A 27,968-nucleotide genomic window follows, 5' to 3' on the forward strand; every position below is an offset into this window, starting at 1 on the left:
GATGAAAAATTTATCTTTGGTTTCTTCTTCCAGCAAATCGAATGGAATATTTTTTCCCCTACTGAAGTATGCTACTGTAGCTTACTTGGAAAGAATTGCTGTAAAAGCATGTGTGTGATTTTTAACTGTTATTAATGTAATAAGCCAGAGCTTTTATTTATTTATTGGGGAAAAATAGTCACCATCGGTCTTCATGTCACATTCCTCTGCAGCCTTGTACTGCTACTTCTTTCCTAGGCGTTGCACAATTCTTCTTTCTTAGCTCCGTTCTTGATAGATATCCTGACTAGCATGATGATGATCTTGCTTTGTGTGTTTCGAATCACATCCCTCCTTTTCTGCATTGAATTTTTTTAAAGTTATTTTTTATTTAAATCTGAATTATTGAAGCTGGTCACTAAAAATCAGTCTGGTTGCCTCAAACCTTATATCAAGTAGAAGTGGTCGGCTGAGTTTTTCCTTCTTTCTGGCTGTTCCACAGGCTCTTCTGGCCTACTTAGTAACTGCACCAGCACAGAACAAAAGGCTCCCAGTTGGGGAACACTTAAGAAGCAGAGGCATTGATATTATGGGCTAGAATTCAAACAGAATGTTTTTATTTAAACATTTTTTTATTAAAGGATTATTAAATTTGAGTCCGCATTAGATGGGAATAGGACAGTAATTGGATAAAATAAATGTAAAAAAAAAAAAATCTCTTAGCAACCCTGAATTTCCCAAAGGTTTTGACATTAGACAATCATTTAGGTTGGAAAAGACCTCTGAGGTCATCGAGTCCAGCCTTTGACTGATCACCACCTTACCAACTAGACTGTGGCACTGAGTGCCATGTCCAGTTGTTTCTTGAACACCTCCAGGGGTGGTGAATCCACCACCTCCCCAGGCAGCCTATTCCAATGTTTAACAACCCTTTTTGTGAAAAAATTCCTCTTGATGTCCATTGTAACAGTTTAATTTTGGCAAGATGTATTTGCCCAGTTAGCACAACTATTGGTGCTTGACCTAGCAGGAGCATATTTGTAGTGCTCTAGAATATAATCGAGCAAATTCTGATGTTGAACTAAATATAATTTTACAGAGAAATGCCTTTGCATTCCTTTTGATTTTTACCTTTCAGATAATATTTTTTAATTTGTAAGACAATAAATGCTGAATCCACTGGTTTTATTTGGTTTATGCACTTTCTTTTACAGGGTTGGATAGAAGCAAGCTAATTAATTTGGCATACTTGCTTGGAAGTGACTACACTGAGGGCATCCCAAATGTTGGCTTCGTAACAGCGATGGAGATTTTAAATGAATTTCCTGGGCATGGCTTAGAACCACTCCTAAAATTTGCGTATGCTTCATTCTATTTTGCTCTTTTGTCTCTCCATATTATGAAAATGAATATGCTTTGCTGCTGCTTAAGCATGCACCAAGACATATGACCATCTTTGACCATCATTAAGGAGACTAAGCTGCAAAACATGTGTCTCCATTATATCACTATTTGAAATGATAGGTAAATAAGGTGACATATTGATACAGCGATTACGAGTGAGCAATTACAGAGAAATAGAATAGCTGTAAAACTGTGTGACTGCCTCAGAGTTCATTGCAGAGCTGGATCCATAATGGAGCAGAGGTTTATTCTGCCTGAGTTTGTGAGAAGTTGCTATAGCTTGTTCATAGAGAAAAGAGGATGGATGACCTGGAAAGAGACAGACAGGTAGGCTGTGGGGAAGAACAAGATTTGAAGAGGGCCAAGGCAGTTGTATTGGCAAAGGCAAGGATGGTTAGAAGGTTTGGTTTTTTGTTTGGGTTTTTTGTTTGGTTGGTTGGTTTTTTGGGGGTTGGTTTGGTTTGGGTTTTCTTTTTGTTTTCTTTTTTTTTCCCCTTTCATACCAAAAAAATCTCCAAAAATGATCCTTGTGTGTGGAAGCGAGGCTGAAGTTAGGGTCTTCTGTTCAGCAATTTATGGGGAATCCAGGTGATGTTTACTACTGTGGCTTACAGTGGCTGCATTTAATGTGTGTGTTTTGTCTTTTCTGCTTTCAGATTATTTATCACTTTGACCGTCCTTTATTTAGAGATTTTCTACCTCATACCTTGTAGCAACTGAAGTAGAGAGACTAAGGCTATTGAAATAAGCATGGTGGCTCTTGGTACTTCAAATTATATGTTATGGAGGCAAATTAATAATCTCTGTTTTTCAGTGAGTGGTGGAATGAGGCTCAGAAGAATAAGAAATTGAGACCTAATCCACATGATACCAAGGTCAAGAAGAAACTGCGGGAACTGCAGCTTTCTTCAGGTTTCCCAAATCCAGCAGTGGCAGAAGCGTACCTGAAGCCTGTGGTGGATGAGACAAGGAGTTCGTTCACCTGGGGGAAGCCTGACTTAGAGCAGATCAGAGAATATCCTTTTACTGTATGGTAGGACTTGTTAGGTAAAAGTACTCAAAGTTCATAAAGTGTGTTAATGAGTCAGTAATGGAGTGGCAAGTTCTTAACATCTCTTGGGTGTGAGGGGCCTCCAGCCCTATCTGCATGCGCTTTCCTAAAATGACACCAGCTCTGGAATGGAAGGGAATGCAGCCTTGCTTATGTGGTACTCAAGGCTGCTGTGCCCTCCTAGAGAGTGGGATGCTTTGCTTTGTGCGGAAAGAGAATCTTGTAGCTGTCCTAACTAATTAGTTTCGATCCTCCTGCTTCTGTAACTGTCCTGTGCCTGTTTCTAGACTTAGAGTGAGTGGGATTGTTTGCACACTCCTGGTGTATGTTTGCCATTTTTCATGAATAAGTCTCAAAGCGTAATCAGAAATGGTGTTTCAATCTGCACTTTGTCCCTAGTTATTCCCTGAATTTCTTCCAATAATGTCTGTTTTTTGAATCTGTTGCAGTCTGAGCTGCAGCGGATTGTTGAAAAGTAGATGGCAATGCATGCAGAGCTAATAGTGTTTTAAACAGTAAATGGAATTTCCAGTGTGTGCAAGTGTAAAAATAAGGTTTATTTATAGGTATTTTGTCTTATGACAATACCGCATAGCCAAAGTGAGTTCTGTCTTCACTGAATTGTGCCTTTGGAAGTGTTGATATTAGAGAAAAGGTTCTGCAACTATTGGAGATTAACAGTGTGATTTGTGATGCATAGCGTAATACTGGAACAGTCCACATAAACCAGCTATTATAACTTAGAGTCTTTTCTCTAGTTTTGTACTAGAAGAACTTTTGAACTGGAGCAACTTTGTGACAGACATTGTTTACTTGAGGAATTTTCATTTTATGTGTTTACACAATAGTAGTTAATAGCCATTTTGTAAAGTTCTTTGACTTTCTGCACATTCTGTAAGGATCACTTTGGCTGGACTACAACAAAGATAGATGGAATCCTTTTGCCTGTGATGAAACAGCTGAATGTGCAGCAGGTAAAGTATAAAACCTACAGTTTAAGGGCAACTGGAAAATTGTGAGAAGCATTTTAAAATTAAGAGCAAGGATTTAAACTAAAATATGTTTCTTGAAAACCGGGCTTTGGTCATATGTTTTATAATCTTTATGTATATATATTTAAATCATTTCTGTATGATTTGAGTGTGCTGTGAGGGACTCTACATAGTTTAAATTGTTGGTCTCAAATTTTATTATCTGTCAAGCACCTATCTCAAATCGAGGCTGCTGTTTCTTCTGGATGTAGTTGACGCTACAGGTACCTCAGGCAACTTTAGTAATTTTAAAAGACAATGTGCTGTCTCTAAAAAGTATTTATAAAAATGCCCCTAAGGTTTTGGTGAAGTGATACTGCCCATTTGATGCCATACATATCCTTTGAGGAGGAGTGCAGGCTGAACTGTTGAGCAAGTGCCCATTAATAATATTATTCTAATTTCCAAATAAATGTTCTGTCAACTTTAATAAAAGCTGAAAGGGAATAGTGATGCATACTGTGAAAACTGTCAAAGGCAGTTGTGAAATTGATCACCCAATCTCAGGCTGTTTTCTCCTTTTGTCATATACAAGGTAGGTATGTTGTCTAAACCAGTGTTCTAGGTTCTCTGTATCACTCAAAGGATTGAAAGGTACCAAACCCCATGGTTAAATAGTTATACTTTCAGGTTGACTGGAGCATCCTTTAGAAGCGTCTGTTTCTCTTAGACAATTTTAGGGAAAATATAGAGGACTAGCTTAGTCTCTTCAATAAGCCTAGCTGTGGTTGAATAGCACAGATCCATCCTGTATGACTACTTCTAGTTCTACTCTTCGGAATTATACTGTAGCAGCATGTGGTACAACGAGCTTGAGTCAAATGACTGTGTGTTGCACTTGCAGGCACAAATGTGAAGTGCACTTACAGCATTTACTTAGTAAACATTCTGCTGTTTTAACAGCTTGAAGCTAAGGATGTGTTTGTAAGGACATCCTTAAGAGCACTACAGAGGTTCTCTGTATTAGGGTTGAAAATAGCAACATATGTCTAATCATCATCAGCACAATGTTTATGAATTTCACTGGAGGTTGCTACTTATTTGGTTTCTGTAAAGGTTCTTGTTGTATAATTTATAATAAGGTATAGGTATTACTTAATAATGCATCTTATTGTTCACATCTATGTGCACATGTATTAATTTCATTAGTCCTTTGTCCTGCTTTAGTTTTGGGTGGCTTATAGCATAGCTGAGATAACAACTGAATTCCTATCCTATTCAAAGGTGTTTTTCTGTTTTATTTTTGATAGACTCAGCTTCGAATTGATTCATTCTTCAGACTAGAGCAGCATGAAAAACTAGCTATTAAAAGTCAGAGACTGCGCAGAGCTGTGACTTGCCTGAAGAGAAAGGAAAAAGAAGCAGACGATGAAATTCAGGAGACCACTGCTGTTACAGGGATGGAACTTGAACAGCATGAGAAAACAAAAGGAGAAGGTACCACAGGCTGCGCAAATCTAACTGTGGCAACAAAAGCCCAGAGGGGAAAGAGAAGAAAACACTCAGATTCCAGAAAAGAATGTTTATATGGAGGTGGTTTTATTGGAAATTTGCATCTTTCAGAAACTTCTAGTGACTCCTCAGAGGAATCAGGTAGTAGAGATTTAGGCAAGAGCAAAAGGAGGAAAAACACCTCTACGATAGAGACTGCAGACCATAAAGAGAAAAAGGGGTGCAGTAGCTCAAGTGATGAGGATGAAGACCTGGGAAATGTAGTCATGGTGACTGCCAAACCTGTGTTTGACGGCAGAAAAAACAAATCACGGGGCAAGAGAGGAATAAGAAAGAAAAAGTCTTAAAGAAGAAAAGTAATAAAAAGGGCAGACTCTTGTGGCATTTAGGATTTAAGCTTTGTAAATATTCTAATGAATTTTTGATAAAATATAATAAATTATTTCTATTTGTTATGTATTTGTCATGCATTTTCTGTCCAGACCTTAAATAGAAGGGATTCTAAGCAATGAAAAAACCAATTTTAGGACATTTACTCATAAAGACCTAGATTGAACTTGATATAAGTTTTCTGGATTCAGATTTTAAAATTGAGCCAATATGTGATGTCCATTCATTTACATTCTGAGTTAATTGTTAAAATGACCTGCAATCTGTTGCTTCCTTAACTTAGAACTTAAATGAAATTTTGAAAACTACCTGGGTGATTTCTAGGTGTTGCAAGAAGAAAAATAAGTTCAATTAGTTTTGTTTTTCTTTTCCCTTCACTAAGCCTGTCTTGAAAGTAATGTTGTTTATTGAAGAGAGATGAAGCAAACTCTCGTAAAATCTCAAGGAAAAACACACAGTATAATAACTCCTTACATAATCTGATGATCAGTAATTGTTTATGTTCTGAATGTAAATGTCATGTTTCTAGATTTGGATTTCCATGACCATATCGAAAAAGTGGTGCAGTTTTTTGTTTGAAAAAGTGGTGCAGCAACCCACTGGTTGCAGCACTCACATCAGATTAATTTGTGAGAGACAATGTGTTGGGCTCAGACTTCTCACACATCTCACCTCTTTGAATGATTGTAGAATTTATTTCTACCTCCTGTGGATTAAGGAGGAAAAGTACAGTCTTACTTTTATTCTCACATTACAGTTTAGTCCTTCTTGCCTTTTTTTTGTCTTCTCATTTGATATTTCTACTGTGTTTCTCATTGTTTCATTGTTTGAAATCCAAGTCCATATATTTAAGTTTTGTATTAGATATTATCCTCCCCTAAAAGGATGAAGGGCTGACGTGAACTGGGTGCGATTTGACCCTCATAGTTGCAGAGAGTCTAATACTTCATGTACAGTTTATATTGGGCAAAACTGATCCTCTTTAAACCTCTTTTCTAAAAGATTATAACATTTTAAGCAAATTCTCAGCCTGTACAGCCAGTTTACAGCACTAGTTTGTAAATCACTCATTAATATTACTGAATTTTACTTTAGAAGTGTGTATCAGGTCTCAGAGAATTGTTTAATAGTTTATAGGTCTAGAAGAGCTCCTGTTAATTTCTTCTGCTGAGTATGGTAAAGTACACACACCCTCACCTCTCTGTAGGGCTTGTTTAGTATTTTTGTACAATAATTTATCATTTTTCTGTAACACCTAGAAACCACAGTTGAGGTTGAAGTCTAATTTTTCTAAAACATGTGTAAAGTAAGAGACGGTTCTTGTCCTGAATTGATTACACACTAAAACAGAGAAATCTTAGATAGCTGTAGTTGTTCTTATGGCAGTAAGTATTTGCAATCTGTTGAGTGAATAGACATTTGGAATATAGAGGAGTGTGATGCCTTAAAATCTATATTATATTAAATCGTAGTAGTATTATATATATATATAGTATAACTCACTAATACTTTTAGTTTGCTAAGCACCTTTGTATTAGATTCCTAAAATGCTGTTTAATTCTTCCTGTCAAGAATTTCAAAGAAAATAATCAAAGAAATAATTTTCTGACAATTTTTAGTATAGAAAGGCAAAAAGCTATTCTTTAATTGAGGCGTTGTAGGTGCACAAAAAATATTGTACCGACCATGGCATAGACCTTTACAATTTTATAATACCATCTAATTACAATATCTGGACATTACTTCATTGGTTACACCCATCCCCAAAACCATCTCTCCCATCATCCCACCCTTGCCACACCTCCCAAATCTGAGTTGGTGGTCTCAAAATGACAACCCCTTCCTCTCCACCTTCATCTTCCTTGTCCTCTGTGTCCTCCTTGGAACAGCTTCAAGGCTTCTAAGTAGTTTTATCTGTTTATATCAAGTGGTCTGACCCTGTTATGTCTCATTTTGAGTACATTTCTACAGATAAGGTGTTTTTCACCTTGCTAAAATCTTTGTTGAAATTAATCTAGTAGTGTGTGGATATTTATGCAAATTGACAGCTGTCTCATGGAGTAAAGCAGAGCAGGATTTTGGGAGTTGTGTTGTCACAGTTTTGCATTCTAATGTGACCACCCCTGCTGCAAATGCACCCCCTGCCCCTTAGTAAATTTTAATCTGTGCTTTGGGAGACCCTTTTGACTGAGGAATGATATTATGCTCTGTGGTTACTTTTTAGTAACACTGAGTGTTACATCCTGCCACTATTTATTTTGTAAAAAAATACTCCCAAGTTGGTTACTTTGTTGGTTGGAGCTCCCTTGAGTGGGTGACTGGTGCTGTTATAAAATCCACTCCCTTATGTAAGGGACATGGTGTGCGGTGCCCTCTTTGTGCTCGTCCTGCAGCTGTCAGGATTTATTATTGCTCCCACTGTGGGGATGTTGGCAATGTGTGACACAGGCTTCGGGACACGCTCCTGCCTGTGGCTGCCCTGGAGGGAAGAGACCAGGCAGATAAGGACATTGCTGTTTGAGCACCATCTTCGGAAAGCTGCAAGAGATTCAGGTAACATTGACTGAAATGCGGTGGATGCCAGTGATATTTCACTTGTCTGTGTCTTATACTCTAAATTGTTTTGTATCCTTTGCTTTAAACAGCAAAACTGAGCTGTTCTGCTCTGTTTAATTGCTTGTAGCACCCTTGAATGTGTATGTTAAACTCAGACAGATTGCTATGTTGTTCAGTGTACTTCAGAGGATATTTTTAGAATGACATAAAAAGTGTAGAGGATCACAAAATAAAAAGGCTTTCCCTTGTAGGATGATTTTACAGTGCAATGTTACTTATCCTTTAGAATGCAAAAGGACTGATTATTAACCATTTCTTTTGTCTTCTAATGTGAAGAAAATTTGTCTTTTTTATTCTTCTGAGGTAGATGACAAGCTGATGGATATGTGTAGCATTTTCTGCTTAATGTCCCCGTAGTTTCTTATGCTACTTGTTATTCTGCAGATGCATACAAAGACTTCAAATCCCATTGGATCTCTTTTTTGTTCCTCATCTAATGATGTTGCTGTAGCTAAGTTCATGTGTAGACACAAAAATAATGTCAATAATTTTCTTCTAGGTGTTATGGTAACATGTAGAAACCTCCAAAGATATTTTTCATCTTCAAACAGGTTAATGGCTGCTGGTATTGTAGTAGTAAAGTTAAACATTAAACGTGTGTCTTTGGTAGGGTGAAGTCAAAAGGGCATGGTGCATCCTCTCTAAAAGGAAAGGGCTATTCCATACTGTCCTTTTTCACTTGAAGTTTTGAGACAAAAACCTGCCTAGGACTTTGCACTGTGAGAAAGATTCTTGGTATTCAGCATATTTTTTTACTTTGATTGTCCTTTTTTTTTCCTTTTCACTGTATAGAGATATTCCTTCACCTATTGCCTTATTAATTGCATTCCTATCGGGTCTTTAAACATGTGTAGGTTATTAACTGTATACTGCCTGTAACCATTCCAGCAAAAATCAGTTAAATTTGCACATAACAGTGGAAATTTAAAAATTAAATTAAAACTTCAAAAATTATTAAAGCACTGATTTTTTTTTTCTTCCTATGAACTCAGTGTTCTTCCTAATTGTAAAATATCAAGAATTGGAGATGATTGCTTCTGTCTACTTTTCTACAGACAGCAAAAATTGTATTGTCCTCTGTCATACTTTTCCTATTATTTTTTCTCTGAAGTCTGTGTGTTCTGTGACTGTTTATATAGGCACATATGCTTTCTGTTTAGCATGTTATTTGTAGATCCTGCTTCTTACTTATTCTCATATGCAAATTTATTCAAACAAGATTAGATCCTTAAGGTGCAGCTTTTCATGTCTTTCAGACACTTGTTGCTACCTTTCCTTTCAATCCTTTATAAGCCTACGAACCCTGATTTTAGTTTGTTCTAATTTTAAGATTTCATATAATAGTTTTAAACATTTATCAAAGCTCTTTATCTCTCTTATTTTTAAAAAAATCTGCTCTTTTGCCTCTTTGAGACTATAAGAGTTGAACTAATTTGGTTCTGGTTCTTTTATGCCTCGAATATTGATACTTATGTGTCTACATGTTTTTATCATCTATATAAGTAAATTATAGCATAGTACATGTAAAAAGAAGTTTCTTTTTTAATTAAGTGTTTGTGGGGAAAAAGAAATAAGGTACTTATTTCTTACATTATTCAGGCAGACTTGTGTTTCTCTGTCCCAGGGTTTGTGACTTAGTATGGATTTGACATCATCACAACATAATTATCTACAAAATGAACTGGTAAGAGAATTGGAAAGACAAGAAGGTAAATTGTTTCTTATTTCATTATTTTTCCTTGTTGCACTTAAGAATATTGTTAAGGATAAGGGACAAGGTGTCTGGCTGACAGTGAGCTATCTTCTCATTCATTTTTTCTGAAGAACTGTGTTTATGCCACTTGTGCAGAAAATACAATAGATAGCGCTGTTGTATTCTAGCTATGCAGTGGGTATCTTAAGTATGTTACACCTGCGTACTCTTGTCCTGGCAGTTTCCTACCAGTGCCTGGCATCTGTCCTCCAGCTACTTGCCTGTGACTGGTTCCAGGAAATGAAGCTGTGACTATGATCAAGCTATTCAGAGAGGTTTGTTTACGGGCTGTCAGTTAGGGAGAATTGGTTATTACAAGCTTGGTTTCTGTCCAGACAGTCTCAGACCTAATCTTTCAAATCCCTCAGGGGCTACTGACAGCTTTTCTTCTTCAGCACTTTCATGGCTGCACATCTTTCAAGATCCTAAAGTATTGTAAGTAGTCCCCTTTTTAGCAGTCACCAGGAGTAGACAAGGTTTTAGGGCAAGTGCATGTGTTTTGCGGTGGGGTCTAGTTATGTTCTATATAACATGTGTGAAAGGAAGAGGGGTTTAAAATTATTTTATTTTTCATAATATTTTTGTTTAAAATCTCAGCTGAGTTGTGGTCCATGTACAGCCAAGCTTTTGGGTTTCTGTTTTCTCAAGAGAGATCAGCATGCAGTTTTGCTTTGCTACCTGTTCAGTGAGGCAACATGGAGCTTTGGGCATGGCTGCAATACTTAAAATGAATTATTTTCTCATTAAAACTAATGTTTGTTGTTTCACTTTCAAATACTTTTTTTGGAGTACCCCAAACTGATGACCTTCTCTGGAAAGCTGATGTTGCACAAGAGGATGTCTGATAGCAATTGGTATAGGTTTCTGTTCTACAAAGCACTGTTCAAGTGTCTTAATTTGGAGATTTTCTTTAATGCAATTCTCTTTCCTTTTGTCTAATTCTGATTTGAACAAAGAGCTCAAGTTGATCCTATGCAGTGAAGCATGATTATTAGGAGAAGAATTATCTAGAAGAATAAATGTTAAAGATAGATCTACTAAAGACTGAAATATTGATGACTGTCATTGTGTGTTCCATAGTACATGAGGGCTGAAATGAAGTTCCACAGTCATTTCTATGCTTCTGAAAGCTTGAGTGTCCAATACAGATATTCTCTTCATGCAGGATTCAGGGCAGGGAGGAATGAGGCTGCATATAATTTCTTTAGGTTTTGAATTATGAAAATAAATTGAATTCTAGGACATTAGGTCAATGTAAGCAAATTAGTCAGTAGAATATTTAGATCAAATGCAGAAATACATTCCACTTAGCTAACAGAGGAACTGTGTCGATAGCAATAACAGATGGTTCTCTTCCATGTCTAGAAACACTAGTTTAAGAGAATGAGAAGACATGAATGGAAAATGGAATATCTTCAAAGTTTCATCTGACACCATACTTTGTCATCTTAAATTCCATGCCAGGTTCTGGAAGTAAAGGGTGCTGAACCTGCTGCATGGAGATTTACCTGCTCAATCACTCTGAGCCTGTGCCTTCCCTGTTCTTATCCTTTTTCTTTACTGCCTTCACCATCCCTATTTCATTATTTCACCTACCCAGTCTCAATATCTGTTTCTCAGGGTTCTTATTCTAGTTCAGTTTCTCTGCAAGTTCCAGTCATGGGATCATAGAATCACAAAATGTTTTGGGTTGGAAGAGACCTTAAAGACCATGCAGTTCCAACCTCTCTACCATGGGCAGAGACACCTTCCACTAGACCAGATTGCTCAAAGCCCCATCCATCCTGGCCTTGAACACTTCCATGGATGGGGCATCCACAGCTTCTCTGGGCAACCTGTTCCAGTGTTGCACCACTCTCACGGTCTGAGCTCTTTATCTTTGGTGCCTTCCCCTTTGCTTCTTAATTAACTCATCATAAGTTCTTCAGTTTAAAACTCCTTATTTTTGTTCACGATTCCCATTACTACTGGTTCTCAACTTACAGGTAGGTTCTCACCCAGTCTGATCCTTCCTCGTGTGTCTTTATCCAATCAGTTCTCCACATCTGCATTATTAGATGTCTCCTGTCTTTCCTCACATAATTTCTCCCAATCATTAGCTTTAAGTTTCCTTGGCTAAATGTTTCTAAGATCAGATTCTACCACTTCCATCCTAATTTCTTGGGATACTAGATTGCTTTACCCCAGTTGCATTGTGTAAATTTAACCCAGAATAACTTTATGTCTGAGACAGAAGGAGGAGGACAAGTTTGCAAGGCATACTTGTCCTTGACAGTCCATCTTTGCAGTTCACTTGGCCAGGCCTTAGTTTTTAATCCATAAATATCTGAGAAAATGCTGACCTAGTAACCTTCTAATAACTCCTGACACTTTAGAAGGGACACACTCCTTCTACTCCCCCTGCTTGACAGATGTCCTAATCGATGGCAATTCCTGCCATCATGTCAAGTACCTTTTTGTGAAGTCCAGAAAGGTGCCTTAAACAGGACATACTTGGAATGGAGCAAAATGAGAATCAGTCTAACCCTGTAATTTAGAAATTAAGATATTCAGCTGGGAAGAGGAGTGACCTATTTCCTGGGTTACTTCTAAAGATACTACTTCTCTTTCTCATTCCCTTCCCTGCTGACACTTTCCCACTGACTTCACAGACTTAGCTGTAAACTGTGAAAAATATCCTGGGACCTGAGCATGGAGTCCAAGTTTGCCTTTTCACAAGTGCCCAATTGAGTGCCCAATTTGTAGTTGGGCTTTTCCTTGCTTATTGTCCTTCTAGCATGATTCTTGCAATCCTGGTTTTCTGATGGCCCACCTCTGGTGGTGATGGAGGGGAGGGGAAGCACCTGGTTCTGTAGGATGGCTGGAACACACCCCTTGTGTGAGTGAGTTCTGAATTTGAATTCTTCTGAGGAAGATCCAGCACTCAGTTCCTCCATTTTGAGTTCCTCAATCACTGAACCATTCTTTATAAAGTGGACTTTGCAATTTATAGTGCTGGTTAAATAAAGAGCTTATTTATACTATATAGAAATAACACTTTTGCAATATCTTCCCACACCACCTGACTTCCCTTCTCTCGCCTTCCTTCTTTTTCATTTTTATTCTTGTCTTTTTGCTTTGAATTATGCTTCTATCTTAAGATTAAAAACCAACCAAACCCACAAACAAACATATAACCTCTTACATTAACGCTCACCCTAAAAGCATTAATGCTCATCCTAAAAGCATTAATGCCTACACACACACACACTCCACCTCATGGAAGTCACACCATTAGTTACCTACATTTTTTTCTTCATTGCAAGATTGAGAAATAGCAGAATTAAAATTCTACTCCTCTTAGGCAACAAGCTGTCTCTAAACCAAAAAAAGTCTAAAAGAGGTAGTTTAGAATAAGACCTCAGTGTAACTCAATTAAGGAATGACTAGAAATAAATGGCACCTTCACAGCAAAACAGAATAGTCTAGAAATAACTCTTCTCTTTATTTATCTCTTGAATGTCTTGCAGTAAGTTACCTCTGAGCTCTTTTGTTTGAAAGTGGCAGCATTCAGGTACTCTAGTAAACATCAGTAAAAATTCATTAATTTAACACTTCTGTGTTCCTTTTCTCTCCCCACAAGAAGTAGGCCCACTTTCATTGAAGACATTGCTAAGCTCAATTGGAAACTTCTTGGGTATGGATAGAGCAGAAGTTGGAGGCAACACTCAACAAATAATCAAAGTATACATCAACTCTGTAGAGAACTCTGCAACTTATTCTACCCTCTCAGCCATGTGCCCGTCTTTCCTATTTTCACTTCTCTAATCTTTGCACTAGCTGCAGTTTGACAATAAATAATATTTTTCAACTGCCACATGGAAAAGGTAGTAGGGTTGCATGGATTGGTGTTTTTAGTTTATTTCAGGTCCTTTATTCAAAGATGTATTTTAGAAACCTAGAATTATTGGTAGGTGAAAACTGATGGCATTTTCTTGAGTCTCTTTCTATCCATCAGGAAGTTGGTTGCCTTTTCTAATATACATTAAACTATCTAATTTAAAGTTACAGTCTTTTGTTGTCAAAGTCAAATAATTTAGTTATTTTTAGCTGCAGAGCTTTGACCTGAAGGTGCTTCCAATGACAGACAAACATGATGAAGTAACAGGGGAAGTACTTCACATATTAGAATCCATTATGTGTCCCTGAGATGGACACTATGGTACTTCTATTTTCAGCCTTTTAATGGGTTTTAAATGACCTGTGACTTGGATAGGACTAGGATATCAGTGGTGTAAATTCCAAATTTACAAGTGCCTCTCAAGCCTGGGCAAATACATAGACTGGATACTGTGAGCGTACCCCTCTTCAGTTCTTGTGTCCTCATGCTCTGAGCTAAGTGCATTTTGTCTTTTGACTGAGAAGAGGCTGCCTGTGGTGGCAGTTGTGTATTTCTGCATTTCAAAGTATAAAATTTCAAGTATTATATTACCCTGACATAGTATCTCAGGTTAATCAATATAATACACCTCTTCATTGCCATCGCTTCAGCAGGTTGAACTTGTGATGAATGTACTGCTAACACTTACATGATGATCTCCCTTTTTGTAGGTAGGGATGAAATAAGGAAAAATTAACTGTCATTTAGACAAGTATTTCAATGGTACTTTGCTTTATATTCTTAGAAAGGTATAGGTTACATCTGACTTCTGTGAAGTCAAGAACATGATTAGATTTCCCTCCTAACCCCTTCCTTTAAAGGTCCTCAGGCTGGAATAGAATGAAATAGAAATAAGTGGAATGACATAAAGATACTAAAGGTATCTTTACCTGGAATTTAGGGACTATTTTGTGATTCAGGATTTTGTATGTTTCTGTGGAGCCATCTGTAATGCTTGCAGGAGCAGGGCTCTGATCTGGAGATATCAGTAGCTCAGTAAAAATTCTGAGATGCCAGAGTCCCTTAGTATTGAGACCTTTCTGGTTTTTTTGGGGGTAAACTTGGTCTGAGCTATTGGAAATACCCATATGGATTCACAGGAATACCTTCTGATGATTTCTATCAGTGGAGTAATGTAACTCTTCTCCGGTCATCTCTTACAGTTACAGAACTGGTGGCAGATTTTTTCCCTCACCAATCTTTCTGCAGGTATCCTCTTGACTTTGGGATATATAGATAGCTATTTTATACACATATATGTATATATATATATATGCTATGTGTATTATATCATGTCCATATGATATATATAAAATACATCTTAAATACTTAGTTTGTATGACTCCAGTCCCATGTGTCCAGAGCGGGGGGATCTAAAGAGTCCTGGATATTACAAATTACTTTTTTGCATTATTCAATCAGTAATATCAGGACAGGTAGTCCTCTTGTGTTCATCAGACCCTGACATAATTGCTGAGAAGTCATGGAGGACTTCTCCACGTATGTCTTCACAGCTGTGGATACGTGGTATTAAAATATTTGTAAGTACAAATATATATGGTACATTTTAAATCTAAACTCCATATGTGAGATTATACTGCTTCTGAAGAAGGGAGAGTATGTTGTTGTAGGGCTGAACTTTGTCAGGTCAAGTTCATGCTTAAGTCTTGAATTTCATTCCTCCATGCCAGTTGGAGAAGATCCATCAAAGCAGGAGAGAAGCAGAAAATGATTGGATCTTATTTCCTTATGACCTTGGGCTGTGACACCATTTGACCTCAGGAGGTTAAGTAGGGTCAGAGCAGCACTTGAAAGAGGCTAACATGTATTTTTTTTCTGTAGGCTGTTTTGATGAATCAGTGGTTGAAACTATGGTTTCTGAATTAATGCTGTTCTAATCCACTAGCAAAGTATTTGGAATATGTTTTGTTACTCTGTGTGCTATTTGTGAGTGAGTCTGAAAATGAATGTTAACTGCTAGTGTCTTCTTAATAGCTTTCATATGTAAGGGTCATTTTACTTTTTTAGCCATATTTTAATTCAGGTATCTAGAAAATGGTAACTTTTTTTTTTATGTAATTTTGATTTACCCCCCTTGTCTTTGCTGTTTTCCCTGCATTTTAAGTGCTGTTTTATGGTGCCTATCTCTGCTTGCTTTTCATTCTGTGGAGAATGCAATAATGTAAGCAATATCATTAGTTATGCAAAGAGAGATTTAACATATGCTATTAATTGATGGATACTTAACTGAATTTTAAGATTACCATTTCCTAGTGGAGCTGTATACTTCCAGGCATGTTTTTATGTGACAAGTCGTGTAAAGGGAACAGCTGATCATGTAGCTAGTTTCTAAACAAGTACTATTTCTACTCATTCTAATCAAAAAGTGTGAAGATAAAGACAGCTTTCTGCATTGTTAAAGAAAAAAATGCTGCAGTTTGCAACTTCTTCCATTCTAACCTGGTCTATCTCCTGTTATTTTCTTCTGCCTTTCCTTCCCACTTGAAGGACTTCTCCAGGTCTGTCTCAGCAGAACTCACATCCTTTTCTTTAAGTTTTGTTGTAACAAGACAACTAAAGTCACATTTTAACATTTGACTTGTGAATGTGTCAGCAAAATCCTCTGGCTCCCTACACAAGATTTTGCAGCTTGACACAAGTTTCTCTAACTAACCTACCACTGACTTCACAACTCTGGTCTTCCACCTGATTTAGTATGTCTCTTTGGAAAACTGTGTTTGCGTTTCAGTTGTAATAATGATGATTGCTTTGCCTTTGAGAATGATGCTTTCGTTCTTTTGATGTGGTTGATACAGTGCTAGATGTGTCAGCAGTACCTGAGTTTTTTTCCCTCAGCCCTGATATTGACGTAAAATGCAGGGAGTTCAAACAACACACTCCAAAGATTTTTGACTCCAAGGTTAGACTTCTATAATAAACAATACTTTATCTGAAGTATTTCAAAGAACACTTAAGAAATTAGCCTATTAGGCATAAAGTCTTAAGCAACTTAAAGACATTAAAATTCTATTTCTTAAAGAATTTCAGCAGCTATAGATGGGAACTTCTTTGTGAACACAAGTTCAAGACCAAAGGAGTGCTATCTGTTTCACTAAGAAAAACTATCTCAATTTCTGTGTTACCTGAACAGGATCAGATTGCCTCATCTTACAATAAATAAGGTTTTAGACTTGAAACTCCAGTGGTTTCTTTGTATACATGCTCATGCAAATAGATAAATAGGCTGAAGAAAATCATTCTATATATATATACATACCACTTTGATGCCTCTCCACATCACAGAAGAGGAGTGAGGGCAAACCTACCTGGTCAAGCACAGGCAAATGAAGAGGGGAGGATCGAGTCCTAGCAGACCTTTAAGTTCTGACAGTTCAGTATGGGTGCTCGAGTAGTATTGCTGGAAATGCTCATTATGCACTTCCATACTTAGAAGAATTGACAGCCAAGTCATTCAAGCCACCTCCTCTCTTGTCTGATCCTGTTCTACTAATGAGTCATTTCTTTTTGTCTTAAAACGTCGTTAGAATCATTCATTGAGCCATAATTTCAGTTGTTTTTTTTTTTAACGAGAGAATATGAACATAGAGATAAACACTTCCAGGAGCATAACTTCCTTTTGGCTTTTTACATCTGTTATCAAGAAACTAGCTTGATCAAAGTACCAGCAGAGTTTTCTTAGTGTTTTCAGGTATTAGAAGACTTCATCTCACTTGGATTTTACTTACTCTTATAGTAATTTTTGTGTCACTTGACAGATTTTCCACTAGTTCTTTATTTTTCTGTTCTGACTGCTCTGAAGGCAGTTACAGAAAAATTAACTTCTTTCCCTTTGCATAATCCCACAAGAAGTTAGTTTGAACGATATAAAGCAGCAAACAGAGGAGTGTCTTTTGCAGTATGTAAACTTGTATGAAGGAAAGTGAATCTGACTAAAAGTCTGCACTCCTTATTTTGTCAGCACTCTTCATCAGGATCATTAGAATCCCAGTCCTGATAAAGTTTCTCAGGTTTTAAAGCCTGCCTACCATATGGTAACTCTGATGAAACAGATACTCTTCTTGATTCTTCACTATACTAGTATCATCTTAAGGGGAAATAAAAAAAAATAAAAAATTGTGTAAGCTTCTCCAGGGAACCCACCTGGAGGATTACCAAAGGGATAAGATGGGCAAAAATTTAAATGGTGTTATTAATCAGCAGATTGGGCATTCTTCTTTTAGGAGTGCCAGCGGTTTAGCTCAGGAAGGAAGCAGTGGCCTACAAACTCTGTTAGTGTAGGTGCTACACAAGGCTGAAATAGAAAGTTTGCTGATCACGTAGGGAATAGATGGGAAATGTTTATTAAGCGCTAGAGGGGCAGCTGTAATACTGCTAAAGTTTTATAGATCTTCTGGCAGAAGCTTTGTAAGTTAAGACTTAATAAGTTACCAGCTTCTCAACAAAATTGGATCCAAAACTGATGTCAGGGGAGGAAGAATCAAGAAAAATGGCTGTAATTGAGAAGTAATAGAAAGAATAGCTTTTACTTCCCAGCTAGTAATGATCACAGAACAAGATCAGACTGCTCTAAGCAATAGGAGAAGATTAAAAGCAGTCTGTATCTGGTATGCTTGGAAACAGGACGATATATTAAATACACTTATGATATGAGTAATAAGACAGCTTTATATTATTACTTTAATTAAAAAAAAAAGATTAATTTTGCCCTGAAGTAGCATTTCTCTGACATTTAATTCATGTTTGCCAAGAGCTCCCTGATTACAGGCACAATGACTCATGTGTTTTCTCTCAGCTTAGCATTAGAGGCTTGAAGAAGATATAATGGGCTGACACATACTACTTGTTTCCTAACATCTTAGAATACCAAAGTTTCAGTGTTGAGCATTTTATTTTAGTTATCTTTATAAAATTTATAAAAACCTGTTTGTATTTTTTTCCAGTAGTATATGCACTGCATTATTTTTAATTTTGCTGTATCCCATGATTAGGGTTCTCCCCTCACAGTAAATTCTTGGAGTACTGTGGTTGGTTAGTTGGTTTTTGTTGGGTTTTTGTGTCTTAGGGTCAACATACTAAGATTGAATATTTTTGCTTTTTCTTCTTCATTTGTTGCTGTTCTCTAGTCTCCTCTGATACTTGAGTTACAAACTTAAAGCACTGGCTAATGAACCTGAACATCTTCCTCATGTAATTTTGTTTGGTATCATCTTTTTCTTAGTTCACTCCTGCTTTTGTTCCTTGGGCCTTGTATCACAAGGAAGGGAGAGAGACTTTGTCAATATGTTAGCAATAAAATTACTGAGGCATATGGCAAAACAAGTGATGACACTTGTGGCTGTCATGTGGCAGTCCTGTGACTGCGATGATTTGAGGGAGAAGAAAATATGAAGAATCTTTGGTAGACCAATGTGTTTTATGCTGTTGAAAGCATAAATGTTTTCATTTTTAACAGCATTTGGGCCTGCAATTTCCATGCAGATCCTGATATTGATATCTGTGATTTTGTTGGAGGCTGCAGGCTTGATACAGAAACTCTGCTTTGGACAAGGTGGTAACCCAGTTATCTAAATCTCTAGCATGCTTTCTAGAATGTGTAGCTTGTAAACATGTTTTGTTTTAGCTGATTTGCCAACAGATCGTAGTTGGCACTGAAAGCAAAATTCTTGTGAAAACTTGGAATCTAGACTTTGCTAAGGAGGTGCTCTAGACAACTTCACTTACATATTTCTTTTCCTAACATTGTGGTGCTGCTTTGTGTGATGATGGCAAAACTGAAACTAGCTTGGTATGCAGCTAAAAAAGAATGAATCCTCTCCTGTTAGAAGAGTTATCCAAGATTATGTTAGCTATCATAAATATCCTTTGCTTAGCAACAGGAATGGCATTCAGGATATCAAGCCAACTGGAAAAAATACCTCTGACAGGGCTCTGTTGGGGTGGGTGGATAAGCTTTCCTGATAGCACTAGTGCTTTCACTCCTGTCTGTTATAATTTGTGTTGCTAGGATCTGTTTCACAAGTTTTGTGACAGACTTATAAATGATACTCTGCCTCCTTTTGTTTACTGTCAAAAAGAACCATAATGTGGGGAAAGTGATTAGCAAAAGGATATGGAAAATAATGAAAAATCTGGGCACATAAGACCATGAGTACCTATACTAGGGCAGCTGTTCTTGAAGGGAAAAAGAAGTTTAAAAATTTCCTTTGGATTGCTGAAAGGAAAAACAACGTATGGTGACATTCCCCTTCTTTACTTTTTATGAACTTAGCTGCTTCAGCAAAATAGGAAAGAAATTATTTAGTCATAAAACTTAAAACTTCAATTAGAATTCAGGAGAATTGTCATATATCATGCAAACTGCTAATGGTGAAATGTATTTTTACTTACAGATGTAATTCATGTTCTTGCTTCCAAATAAACTTTTCAACATAAATTGGTAGTTTCATTATCAGTCCTCTCAGCCTGTTTGACTTTTTATACTTTTTCTTCCAGGGGAAAAAGAGGATGAACAGATAGTTGCAGAAATCATGAGGAGGCGTTTTTTTCCAGCTCTTATAACTCATGAGCCCTGGGAAGGCTTTCACTTTGCTGGCCATGAGATAAGAATTACAGAAGCCACTGATTGTTATGGGGCAGTCGTCTGGCCATCGGTACAATATTTTTGCAGTATTGTTATTTTTTATTTTTGGAGTCTTCTAGCACTTTTTAATTTTTTTTTGTAGGACAAATGTGTTTTATTATATGTTGTAAACCCAAGGAAATAATTCTGTGCTTCTTTGTCTCTGTTCTGGAAATCCCAAACCTGAATTTAACCTGGTTTTGTTTGAATTTGTGGTTCTGAAAGCTTAGGTGGTATTTCTTCTTTGTGCCCCTGTCATACAAGGTGTATGATCTTGTGTCCCCTCCTCATTTACCAGTAACTTTTGATTCTATTAGGCAATTACATGCATATTTTGAAGGAAATATGGCAGTTTTACGATTATTGCATTTCTGTACGTTTTGTAAATACAGATGACTGTGTATCAGGCAGATCCAGGTTGTGGAAACCACTATGCTACAAGCTCACAAGATATTAGCACTCACAGAAGCTACGCAGGCTGCTCATGTAAGAAAAAAATTTACCTTATAAATATGTAGACAAGGGAAAAGGAGCTTTCAGTTTCTTAAGCAGCCAGAAATCTAGTGGGAGAGAACCATTGTCCCTGGCTCTTGCTATAAGAACCGTGAGCACATCCACCATACAAGAAGCCTTCTTCAAGGTTTTGAATCTGTACAATGTAGCTAACTGACTGTTTGGAAATAATTAAAACTGAAAGAATCCACCAAGAGGTGCCACAATAAACCATTGACACTTGTGGCTTTCAGGGAACAGTCCCTGTAGGAGAGACCCAGGAGGCTCCATTTCTGTCCCAGCTGTATCAGCGTCCCAGGTTCATACTGTTTTTAAGAAGTATGGCCATAGTTCAGCTGTGATATTCTTTGTTTTAGGAGATCTGGACAAATACTATATGTTTTAGTGATGTCAGTGCATGTCCTCATGGAAAGTTTGGCTGACTGCTGATTATTCTCACAGAATCATGGGCTTCATTGAAAAGCACCTTTTTTTTTTTTTTTTTTTTTTTCCTAGAAGGGCTTAACCAGTTTTGCTGTGTAGGGAAGACAACCTTTGATGTTCTCCCTTCCTCTTGATCTAGCTTTACTTGAACTCTTATGAAAAATGTCAGCCAAATTTGTCAAGAGGGGAGAAACTTTAACGAAAATAAAGTTTCTGTATGTTTCATGGGAAGGCAGAACTCTCAGGAACTTTGATTTTGCTAGCTGGTTTCTACAGCAGAATAGGGTGAACTCTGAGGGAAGGAATTATAGGAATTTATGGAATAACAGGAAATCCTAATATAATGTGCCAAATATTAGTCAAATATCAGACCCAATCTATAGGAACCTGACTTTAATTAGTCCTAGTTTTAGACTTATTTCTTTACCAAAGTGCACATTACCTATTCCTTCATGGTCTGAATTAAGAGGTAGAAAACAAAAACTTTGTTCGAATTTCTAGAATGTTAACACTGGGTCAACACTCCTGTTCCTTTCCTTCTACTTCTTAATTAGTTAAAACAAAAACTAAGAGTGTAATTTTATTGTGCCAGACCAAGCCACTAATAATTACCTTTCCAAATGGCAAAAGGATGTGGCAACCATAATATATATTTGTCAGTGGAGGCTATGTAATTGTCATCATCTGGGGAAAAATATGGGAGACAAGCTCGAAACTATCTTTGCCAGAGAAATAAAGTTAACAATTTCTATTTCAACAGTGAACTAAAATTCATTGATTAGTGTGAGACAGGGCAGATAGGCTAAAGGGGCTTTTTAATCACAGTTTATAAATACTTGTGTAAGGAATCTGTTGTAGAGGGCTCTTTGTGGCTATATTTACTATGAAAGTTTGCTAAGCTTAACGAGGTAAGCACATAGAAACTGAAAACAAACTGAACTGGAAGAAAAGGGGGTAAATCTATTCGTCCCTTTTGAATCATTATGATAATTAATTATTTGTAGAAATAATTTACCATTGGAAAACTTAACAAGGGTCATTGTGGATTTTCTCTCACAAGCAGTCCTTATGTCAAGATGTCTTTGTAAAGGACACCTTTTAAATCAATCAGAAGTTCCAGTTATAAGCAGAAATTGCTGACTGTAATTTTACAGCTCATGTTATGCATAATGACAGATTATCTAATTGTAGTTGTTCCTTCTGGCTATAATAATTTACTAACCTACGTGGAGGCATGTTGTGGCATTTATTTTGTGACCTATAGAGCTCAAAGATCATAGTGAGCTGTGATCCTTTAGGGATAGTGTTTAAATGGATATTGCTCATTTGAACAGACAACAGGTTTTTTGCATGCTTTTGAATGACAATGCATATTTAGTGAAGGGGTTTATTTAATTAATTTATTCAGCATGTTCACGGATTTCCTCCACTACAGGCTCTTGTTCTGTGTTATTTTTTGGAAACTAATTCTAAACAATACAATTTGGTTGACAAAAATGTGATTGAAATTGGAGCTGGAACTGGGTTGGTCTCCATAGTAGCCAGCTTACTGGGTGAGTATGTGCCATTGCTGTTATGGTCTTAGAAATAGCTCTCAGATGAATAGTGGAGGACAAAGGAAGTGGCTTAGTTCTTCTAAAAGGCTGTTGTTTGAGAGCTTCCCAGACCGAGAAACAGTAAATTCTAATTGGAAACATGCTTTGTCACTTTTTTTTTCTCTGAGTGTATTGATGCAAGAAAGGAATAAATATATTGTCATTAACTGTGTTAAACAGAGGACCAAAATAAGAAATTAGTGGCTTCACAGGATGTCAGTTGGAGCCAGATGTAAGTACAACCAATGCACCCCCTTCCATTTACCAAAGAAGCTCTTAGATGTCAGGTCACTTTCTATCCATTTGTGTTTCAGTATTTTCCTTCAGCAACTTGATTTTTCTGCTACAGACACTGTTGTGTTTTCTCTCATGGTAGCCTATTCTTCCTCAAGAGTATTCCAAGTCAGTGGTGTCTGCATTTTAACAGAACTTTAGCTTTCTGTAGTCTGAGAAAGCTTCTTTCTCTGTGAAAAGGAAGAAACCTGAGGCAATGCTTAAATCTCATGCTGACTTCTTGGAGTCAGTAACTGGTATTCCTCTATCCTTAGCTGGTCACTGTACTTTTAACCAATGTGATATCAAGACACAGTAAGTATCTAATTTCTCCCCACCAGCTGCATTTAGATGGCAATCTGTAGAATAGAACTATCACAAACCAAGTATTTATTTCAAGCACAATGTCTAAGAGTTATTGGGAGCATTTACATTGTTCTGTTAGCCTCAGTGAGAGCTATTTGATAAAACGAGTTCCTTGTGCAGTGGCTTTTGTGAATGGACTTTTACTCAAGTCTTGAAGTATATTAAAATGTTACATTTGTTTTCTCCATGCCACAGGTGCCTTTGTGACTGCCACAGATTTGCCAGAGTTACTGGGAAACCTTCAGCACAACGTTCTCCGTAATACAAAGCTGAAAAGCAAGCACCAACCTTGTGTTAAGGAATTGTCTTGGGGAATTGATCTGGAAAAGAACTTTCCTAGGTCTTCCTGTCATTTTGACTACATTATGGCTGCTGATGTAGTTTACCACCATCCGTTCCTGGATGAACTCCTCCTAACTTTTGATCACTTGTGCAAGAATGATACTGTTATTCTGTGGGCTATGAAATTTAGGTTGGAGAAAGAGAACAAATTTGTGGACAGATTTCAGACCCTGTTTGACTTAGAGAAGATTTCTTATTTCCCCAGTTTGAACATAGCCTTGTATAAAGCAATGAGGAAAGACAGCATGAAAGCCAGCCTTCCGAACTGATGGTCTGAAAGTGAGATATAGGAAGGTGACAGTTTCAGCTGTTCTGTAGCTTGTTCTCTTTTTAATAATTTCCATGTTAGTAGCTGCTAACATCTACGTGAATCACAGTTTTAGAGGTAACTGAAACAAAGCATCTGATTCCTAGTGCCTCCCTAATAAATTGCTGAATTCAATTTGCTGATAGTTTTATACACAGAAGAGATGTACTTTTGACATTTTCTTGACTTTTATGTGCTAAGATGACAACTCTAATAAAGTTTCACTGGTCTTACCACTATTGTTATGGGTCATGTAATGAATATTTCCAAAAGCTTTCAGTTACAGCTTTGAGTGGTGTCTTATATGATCAACCAATCATTTAAAACTCAAGACTGTCATGAATCTTTGCATTTAAAAGTTGAGGTGTTAAATATGATCTTTTCCCATTCTCACTATCATGTTAATCCTTCCTTAGAACACCCTTAATAGGATGTTAAATTAGCCGAAAAAAACCCTTACTACCTATATTGTCATAATACAGGGATAGAATATATTAGTCACCCTTTGATTTAATAATTATGCTTTCATTTTTTATTTAGATTTGGAGATTCTTCATCAGCTGCACACATGAGGCAAGAGGGAGTTAAATGTTTTGTTGCTTGAACAAGTGCTCAATATGTAAGTTGTATAAGAAGAGTACAGCATATCACCAGCTGCCCTTTGCAAAGACCTTAGATTCTTGGATGTCTGCTCCTCCAAAAATAGACAGTTATCTGGACATCAGGGAACAACAATGGAAAAATGATGGTGACCATGAAGAGAGGAGCTTTGCACTGCCGGCTGCTGGTGGCTGGAGGTAGAAAACTAAACCAGCCTGTCATAGTGTGCCTGAGGCATGGACAGGCTTAGATAGTTGTTTGGTTTTGTGATATGGACAAACAAAATACTTTCCTCCTAGTCCTTAGGATTGTGTGCTTCTGTTTACAGTGGCCTATCCAATAGTTTTCTTATGGGGAGATTAATAAAATTATTCTTTCCACATACCATATTTTCTGATTCTGCTTGATTTTGAGACCTTCAAGTCCCTTGCAGGCTAGAGAAGAGAACTTTATCACCTCTGCTGTAGCAGGCAATTGCCCTAGCAATATGAAGGCTCTGGGGACTGCTAGTCTTTAACTTTTTAGCCACTATCTGTACTTCCTCAAAGTGTATTTTATCTATTGTAGATTTGAGCATTTTTTTATTGTTGACTTCCAGAGCATACTAGTGTTCATACCTCTGATTGGGGCAGATGCATGCTACTTATGTACTCTGCTGCCTGGCACAAGTACAAGACAGAATTATGGTAAATAGCTGGTACAACTGGGATGTACTTTTTCTTCCAGCTGAACATTGGGTTTTCTTGGGACTAAGGTGCTTGGTGTTAGAGATGAAGTGTTGCAGAGAGGAGAGGCTGAGCTGCCAAGCTTTTCCAGTGGGAGCTGGGTATCCTATGTGTGAAAGGAGGTATTGAAGAGAATTTTGGGGGAGAGCAGATGAGGATGTGGCAGGAGGGATCTGTTTTTAGAAGGAGGGTTGCAGAGAAAAAGTAACTGTAGGGAGAAGGTCAGATGGAGAAAAAGAAAGAGAATAGTGAGACTGACTTCAAAAAGTTTTAAGAACCATAGCACCACCTTTCTTGCTACTGACTGTAGTGGGGGCATCCTTGGTGAGACATGGATAAAACTAAAGCAATCAGTAGTATGTCTTAGCCCAGGACAGCAAATGAGAAGAAAGGGAGTCAAGTCTACTTTCTAGCTTTCCTGATGAGAGATCGCATGTGAGATTTTGGTTTGGAGGTTATTGGAGAAAAAGCTTCTAATCCTCATCAGTTAGTTTCCTGTGACAATGTTTGTAGATACAGGTAGCATCTTTTATTGGATCAATCAGTATAGCTAGAAAATTAGACTCTATGCCATCTGGCAGGAAGTATTACCCCTCCTTACAGATGTTATTATGCACATGGCCTTAGATCATTACAACTGTAGAAAAACATGACTGCAAAATGGAAATATTTTTCCAGACTGTTTAATAGAAATAGTTCAGTGTAATGAATAAAGAAACAAACACGGATCTCTACCATTGCTTGATTTCCTTTCCCTGCTTCCTTATAACTTGTTTGCAACCATCAAATCTACTGCAATTGACACTGTAATCCATGTATCCAAAAGGGCATCTCTGTCTACAAATGCTTCACGGATAAATGGATTTGGACTATAAGTACTCAATAACAGTGAAATTATCTGGTGAATTCCAAAGTTATGAAGGCTAAAGAGGAACACTGCAGTAAAGTGGTTAAGTGTGATCACTTTTAAACAGCTAACTAGCCCTCCTGTTTGGGCCACAGACTGACCCCTGCTGAGCTCCTGCTGAAGTCAACAAGAGATGTGTTTGTTGAATGGATTTGAGAATGGCCACTTTAGGTTCAACAGCTTGTTACTATTTACTGGAATGTAATGTCAGTTCTCTTTCTCACAAGTCTGCCTAGCACCACTGTGTGAAGCTTCCTGGGAAATCTCTGGTGACTGGCTGCTCTATTGTACAGCCAACTTTTGTCCTCTGGTGTGATGGGCAGGTTATTAGCCATGACCAGTGGAGGGTGAGGTTGTATATCACATTTGCCTATGGAGTTTATTTCTGCTCTTTGAGAACAAGTCTCACATGAATGTCAAGTATTACTGACCCCTAAATTCAGTAATAATTTTACTAGCCACCTATTCTTTGTTTTAACATTTCAGATAAAGGATCAAATTGTTATTCAGTGCATTATGTTGCTAATACACTGGCATTTGTGTCTGTAGTTTGTGAAAGGCAGAAGGAAAAGAAGGTCAATTAAATTTGTGGGTGAAAGAGCTTCACCTTTGAGGAATGCCAGAGAATCTGCCTATGCTTGTAGGTTTTTGCAGTCCCTTATAGAGTGTTATGGTAATCATACTAATTGAAAAGATAAATTGGGATGTATGGTATAAGTTAAGTCCATTCCTCTGATTTTCTGTATTCCAATATAAGAATAACTTATTGAGCAACGCTATAATTAAATAACTTGATGGTATTTGCTAAATTTTCCCCAAGCAATGTTTTTCAAGTGCTAACCCTAACCCTAATGTTTTCAGGAAGGGTTCTTTCTGCATAAAGTATATATAAAATCATTACAGTGATTTACTTTGCTGCTTATTATACAATAATTTCATCAAGGTATTCTACAATTCATTGTTGTTTCTTTCTTAGAATTAAAGTAACAAACACTTTCAACATTGTACAGTTTCCATATGGTAATATTGTGCTTTTGTCTCTGTCTTGCTGAATTGCCGTGTTGCAACTCTGAGTGATTTGGTTTCATTTGCATTATTACACCCACCCATGTGGCCTCTTGCCTCCTATAAAAACTGTAAGAAAAAGCTGTAGCTGCTGAAAAATTAGAAAAAAGCATTCAAGTGACAGTACAGATCTATTGTGCAAAACCTCATTTTTGTTTAGAAGCAGCAATGGAGCCCCAGCCTAAGAAATGCGATTACCAAAAATACCCAAATAACTACCCATGGCACAAATGGCAGTTGAATGATGAAATAACCATTCTACAAGCACTAGGTGAGCAGAAAATATTAAAAGGATACCACATGTGTCCTCCTTAATTGATCTTTAATGCCAATTACCATTGAGTATGTCAGCACAGGAAACTTGGGGTGTTTGATAAATGTAGTATTTCTTCAGATGACCAAGTCCTGAAACCTAAATGGATTTAGAAGACTCCAATTCATCTAACAGCCTTTGAATTCTGAAGACCTGAAAGGTGCAGGACTTTTCCCTACTCATAGCCACTCTTACTGCACTGGTAACCAGTTCAATGAGAAAGAGATATAGATGCTATCAAAATATTACTACTCCATGGATGTAATTAAGAAATTGACATGTTCATTCTTATAATAACTCTGTG

The 27,968-nt window shown here is 37.2% G+C and overlaps 2 protein-coding genes and 1 long non-coding RNA gene across 11 annotated transcripts in view; 2 read left to right on the plus strand and 1 right to left on the minus strand.

Moving 5' to 3' along the window:
• ERCC5 (ERCC excision repair 5, endonuclease) overlaps window positions 1-5,372 on the plus strand; it is a 14,149-nt gene extending 8,777 nt beyond the window's left edge. Inside the window, exons 12-15 of the mRNA XM_064646128.1 lie at window positions 1,194-1,338; window positions 2,198-2,398; window positions 3,324-3,408; window positions 4,716-5,372. Of these exons, the coding sequence (XP_064502198.1) occupies window positions 1,194-1,338; window positions 2,198-2,398; window positions 3,324-3,408; window positions 4,716-5,264 (980 nt within the window). The 3' untranslated portion in view covers window positions 5,265-5,372. The remainder of the gene's footprint in view (window positions 1-1,193; window positions 1,339-2,197; window positions 2,399-3,323; window positions 3,409-4,715) is intronic.
• Window positions 1-16,997, minus strand: part of LOC135409936 (uncharacterized) — a 27,930-nt gene extending 10,933 nt beyond the window's left edge. The window contains exon 1 of the long non-coding RNA XR_010428431.1: window positions 16,922-16,997. This is a non-coding gene — a long non-coding RNA (uncharacterized LOC135409936). The remainder of the gene's footprint in view (window positions 1-16,921) is intronic.
• Window positions 7,662-25,043, plus strand: LOC135409933 (protein-lysine methyltransferase METTL21E-like). Of its 9 annotated transcripts, XM_064646119.1 has the most exons (8): window positions 7,663-7,860; window positions 9,548-9,607; window positions 10,045-10,111; window positions 19,069-19,164; window positions 20,109-20,266; window positions 22,607-22,724; window positions 23,601-24,041; window positions 24,595-25,043. In XM_064646119.1, the coding sequence occupies exons 2-7, from the start codon at window positions 9,563-9,565 to the stop codon at window positions 24,014-24,016; spliced, it is 900 nt and encodes a 299-aa protein (XP_064502189.1). In that variant the 5' UTR covers window positions 7,663-7,860; window positions 9,548-9,562; the 3' UTR covers window positions 24,017-24,041; window positions 24,595-25,043. The 9 variants fall into 9 exon arrangements, with proteins under 9 accessions (XP_064502187.1, XP_064502188.1, XP_064502189.1 ...); XM_064646117.1 differs by having other exon boundaries at window positions 7,662-7,860; window positions 9,523-9,607; window positions 23,601-25,043; XM_064646118.1 differs by having other exon boundaries at window positions 7,662-7,860; window positions 9,527-9,607; window positions 23,601-25,043.
• The last annotated feature ends 2,925 nt before the right edge of the window (window positions 25,044-27,968 follow it).

The sequence above is a fragment of the Pseudopipra pipra genome, chromosome 2, assembly GCF_036250125.1.
Source record: "Pseudopipra pipra isolate bDixPip1 chromosome 2, bDixPip1.hap1, whole genome shotgun sequence".
Taxonomy (NCBI): Eukaryota; Metazoa; Chordata; class Aves; order Passeriformes; family Pipridae; genus Pseudopipra; species Pseudopipra pipra.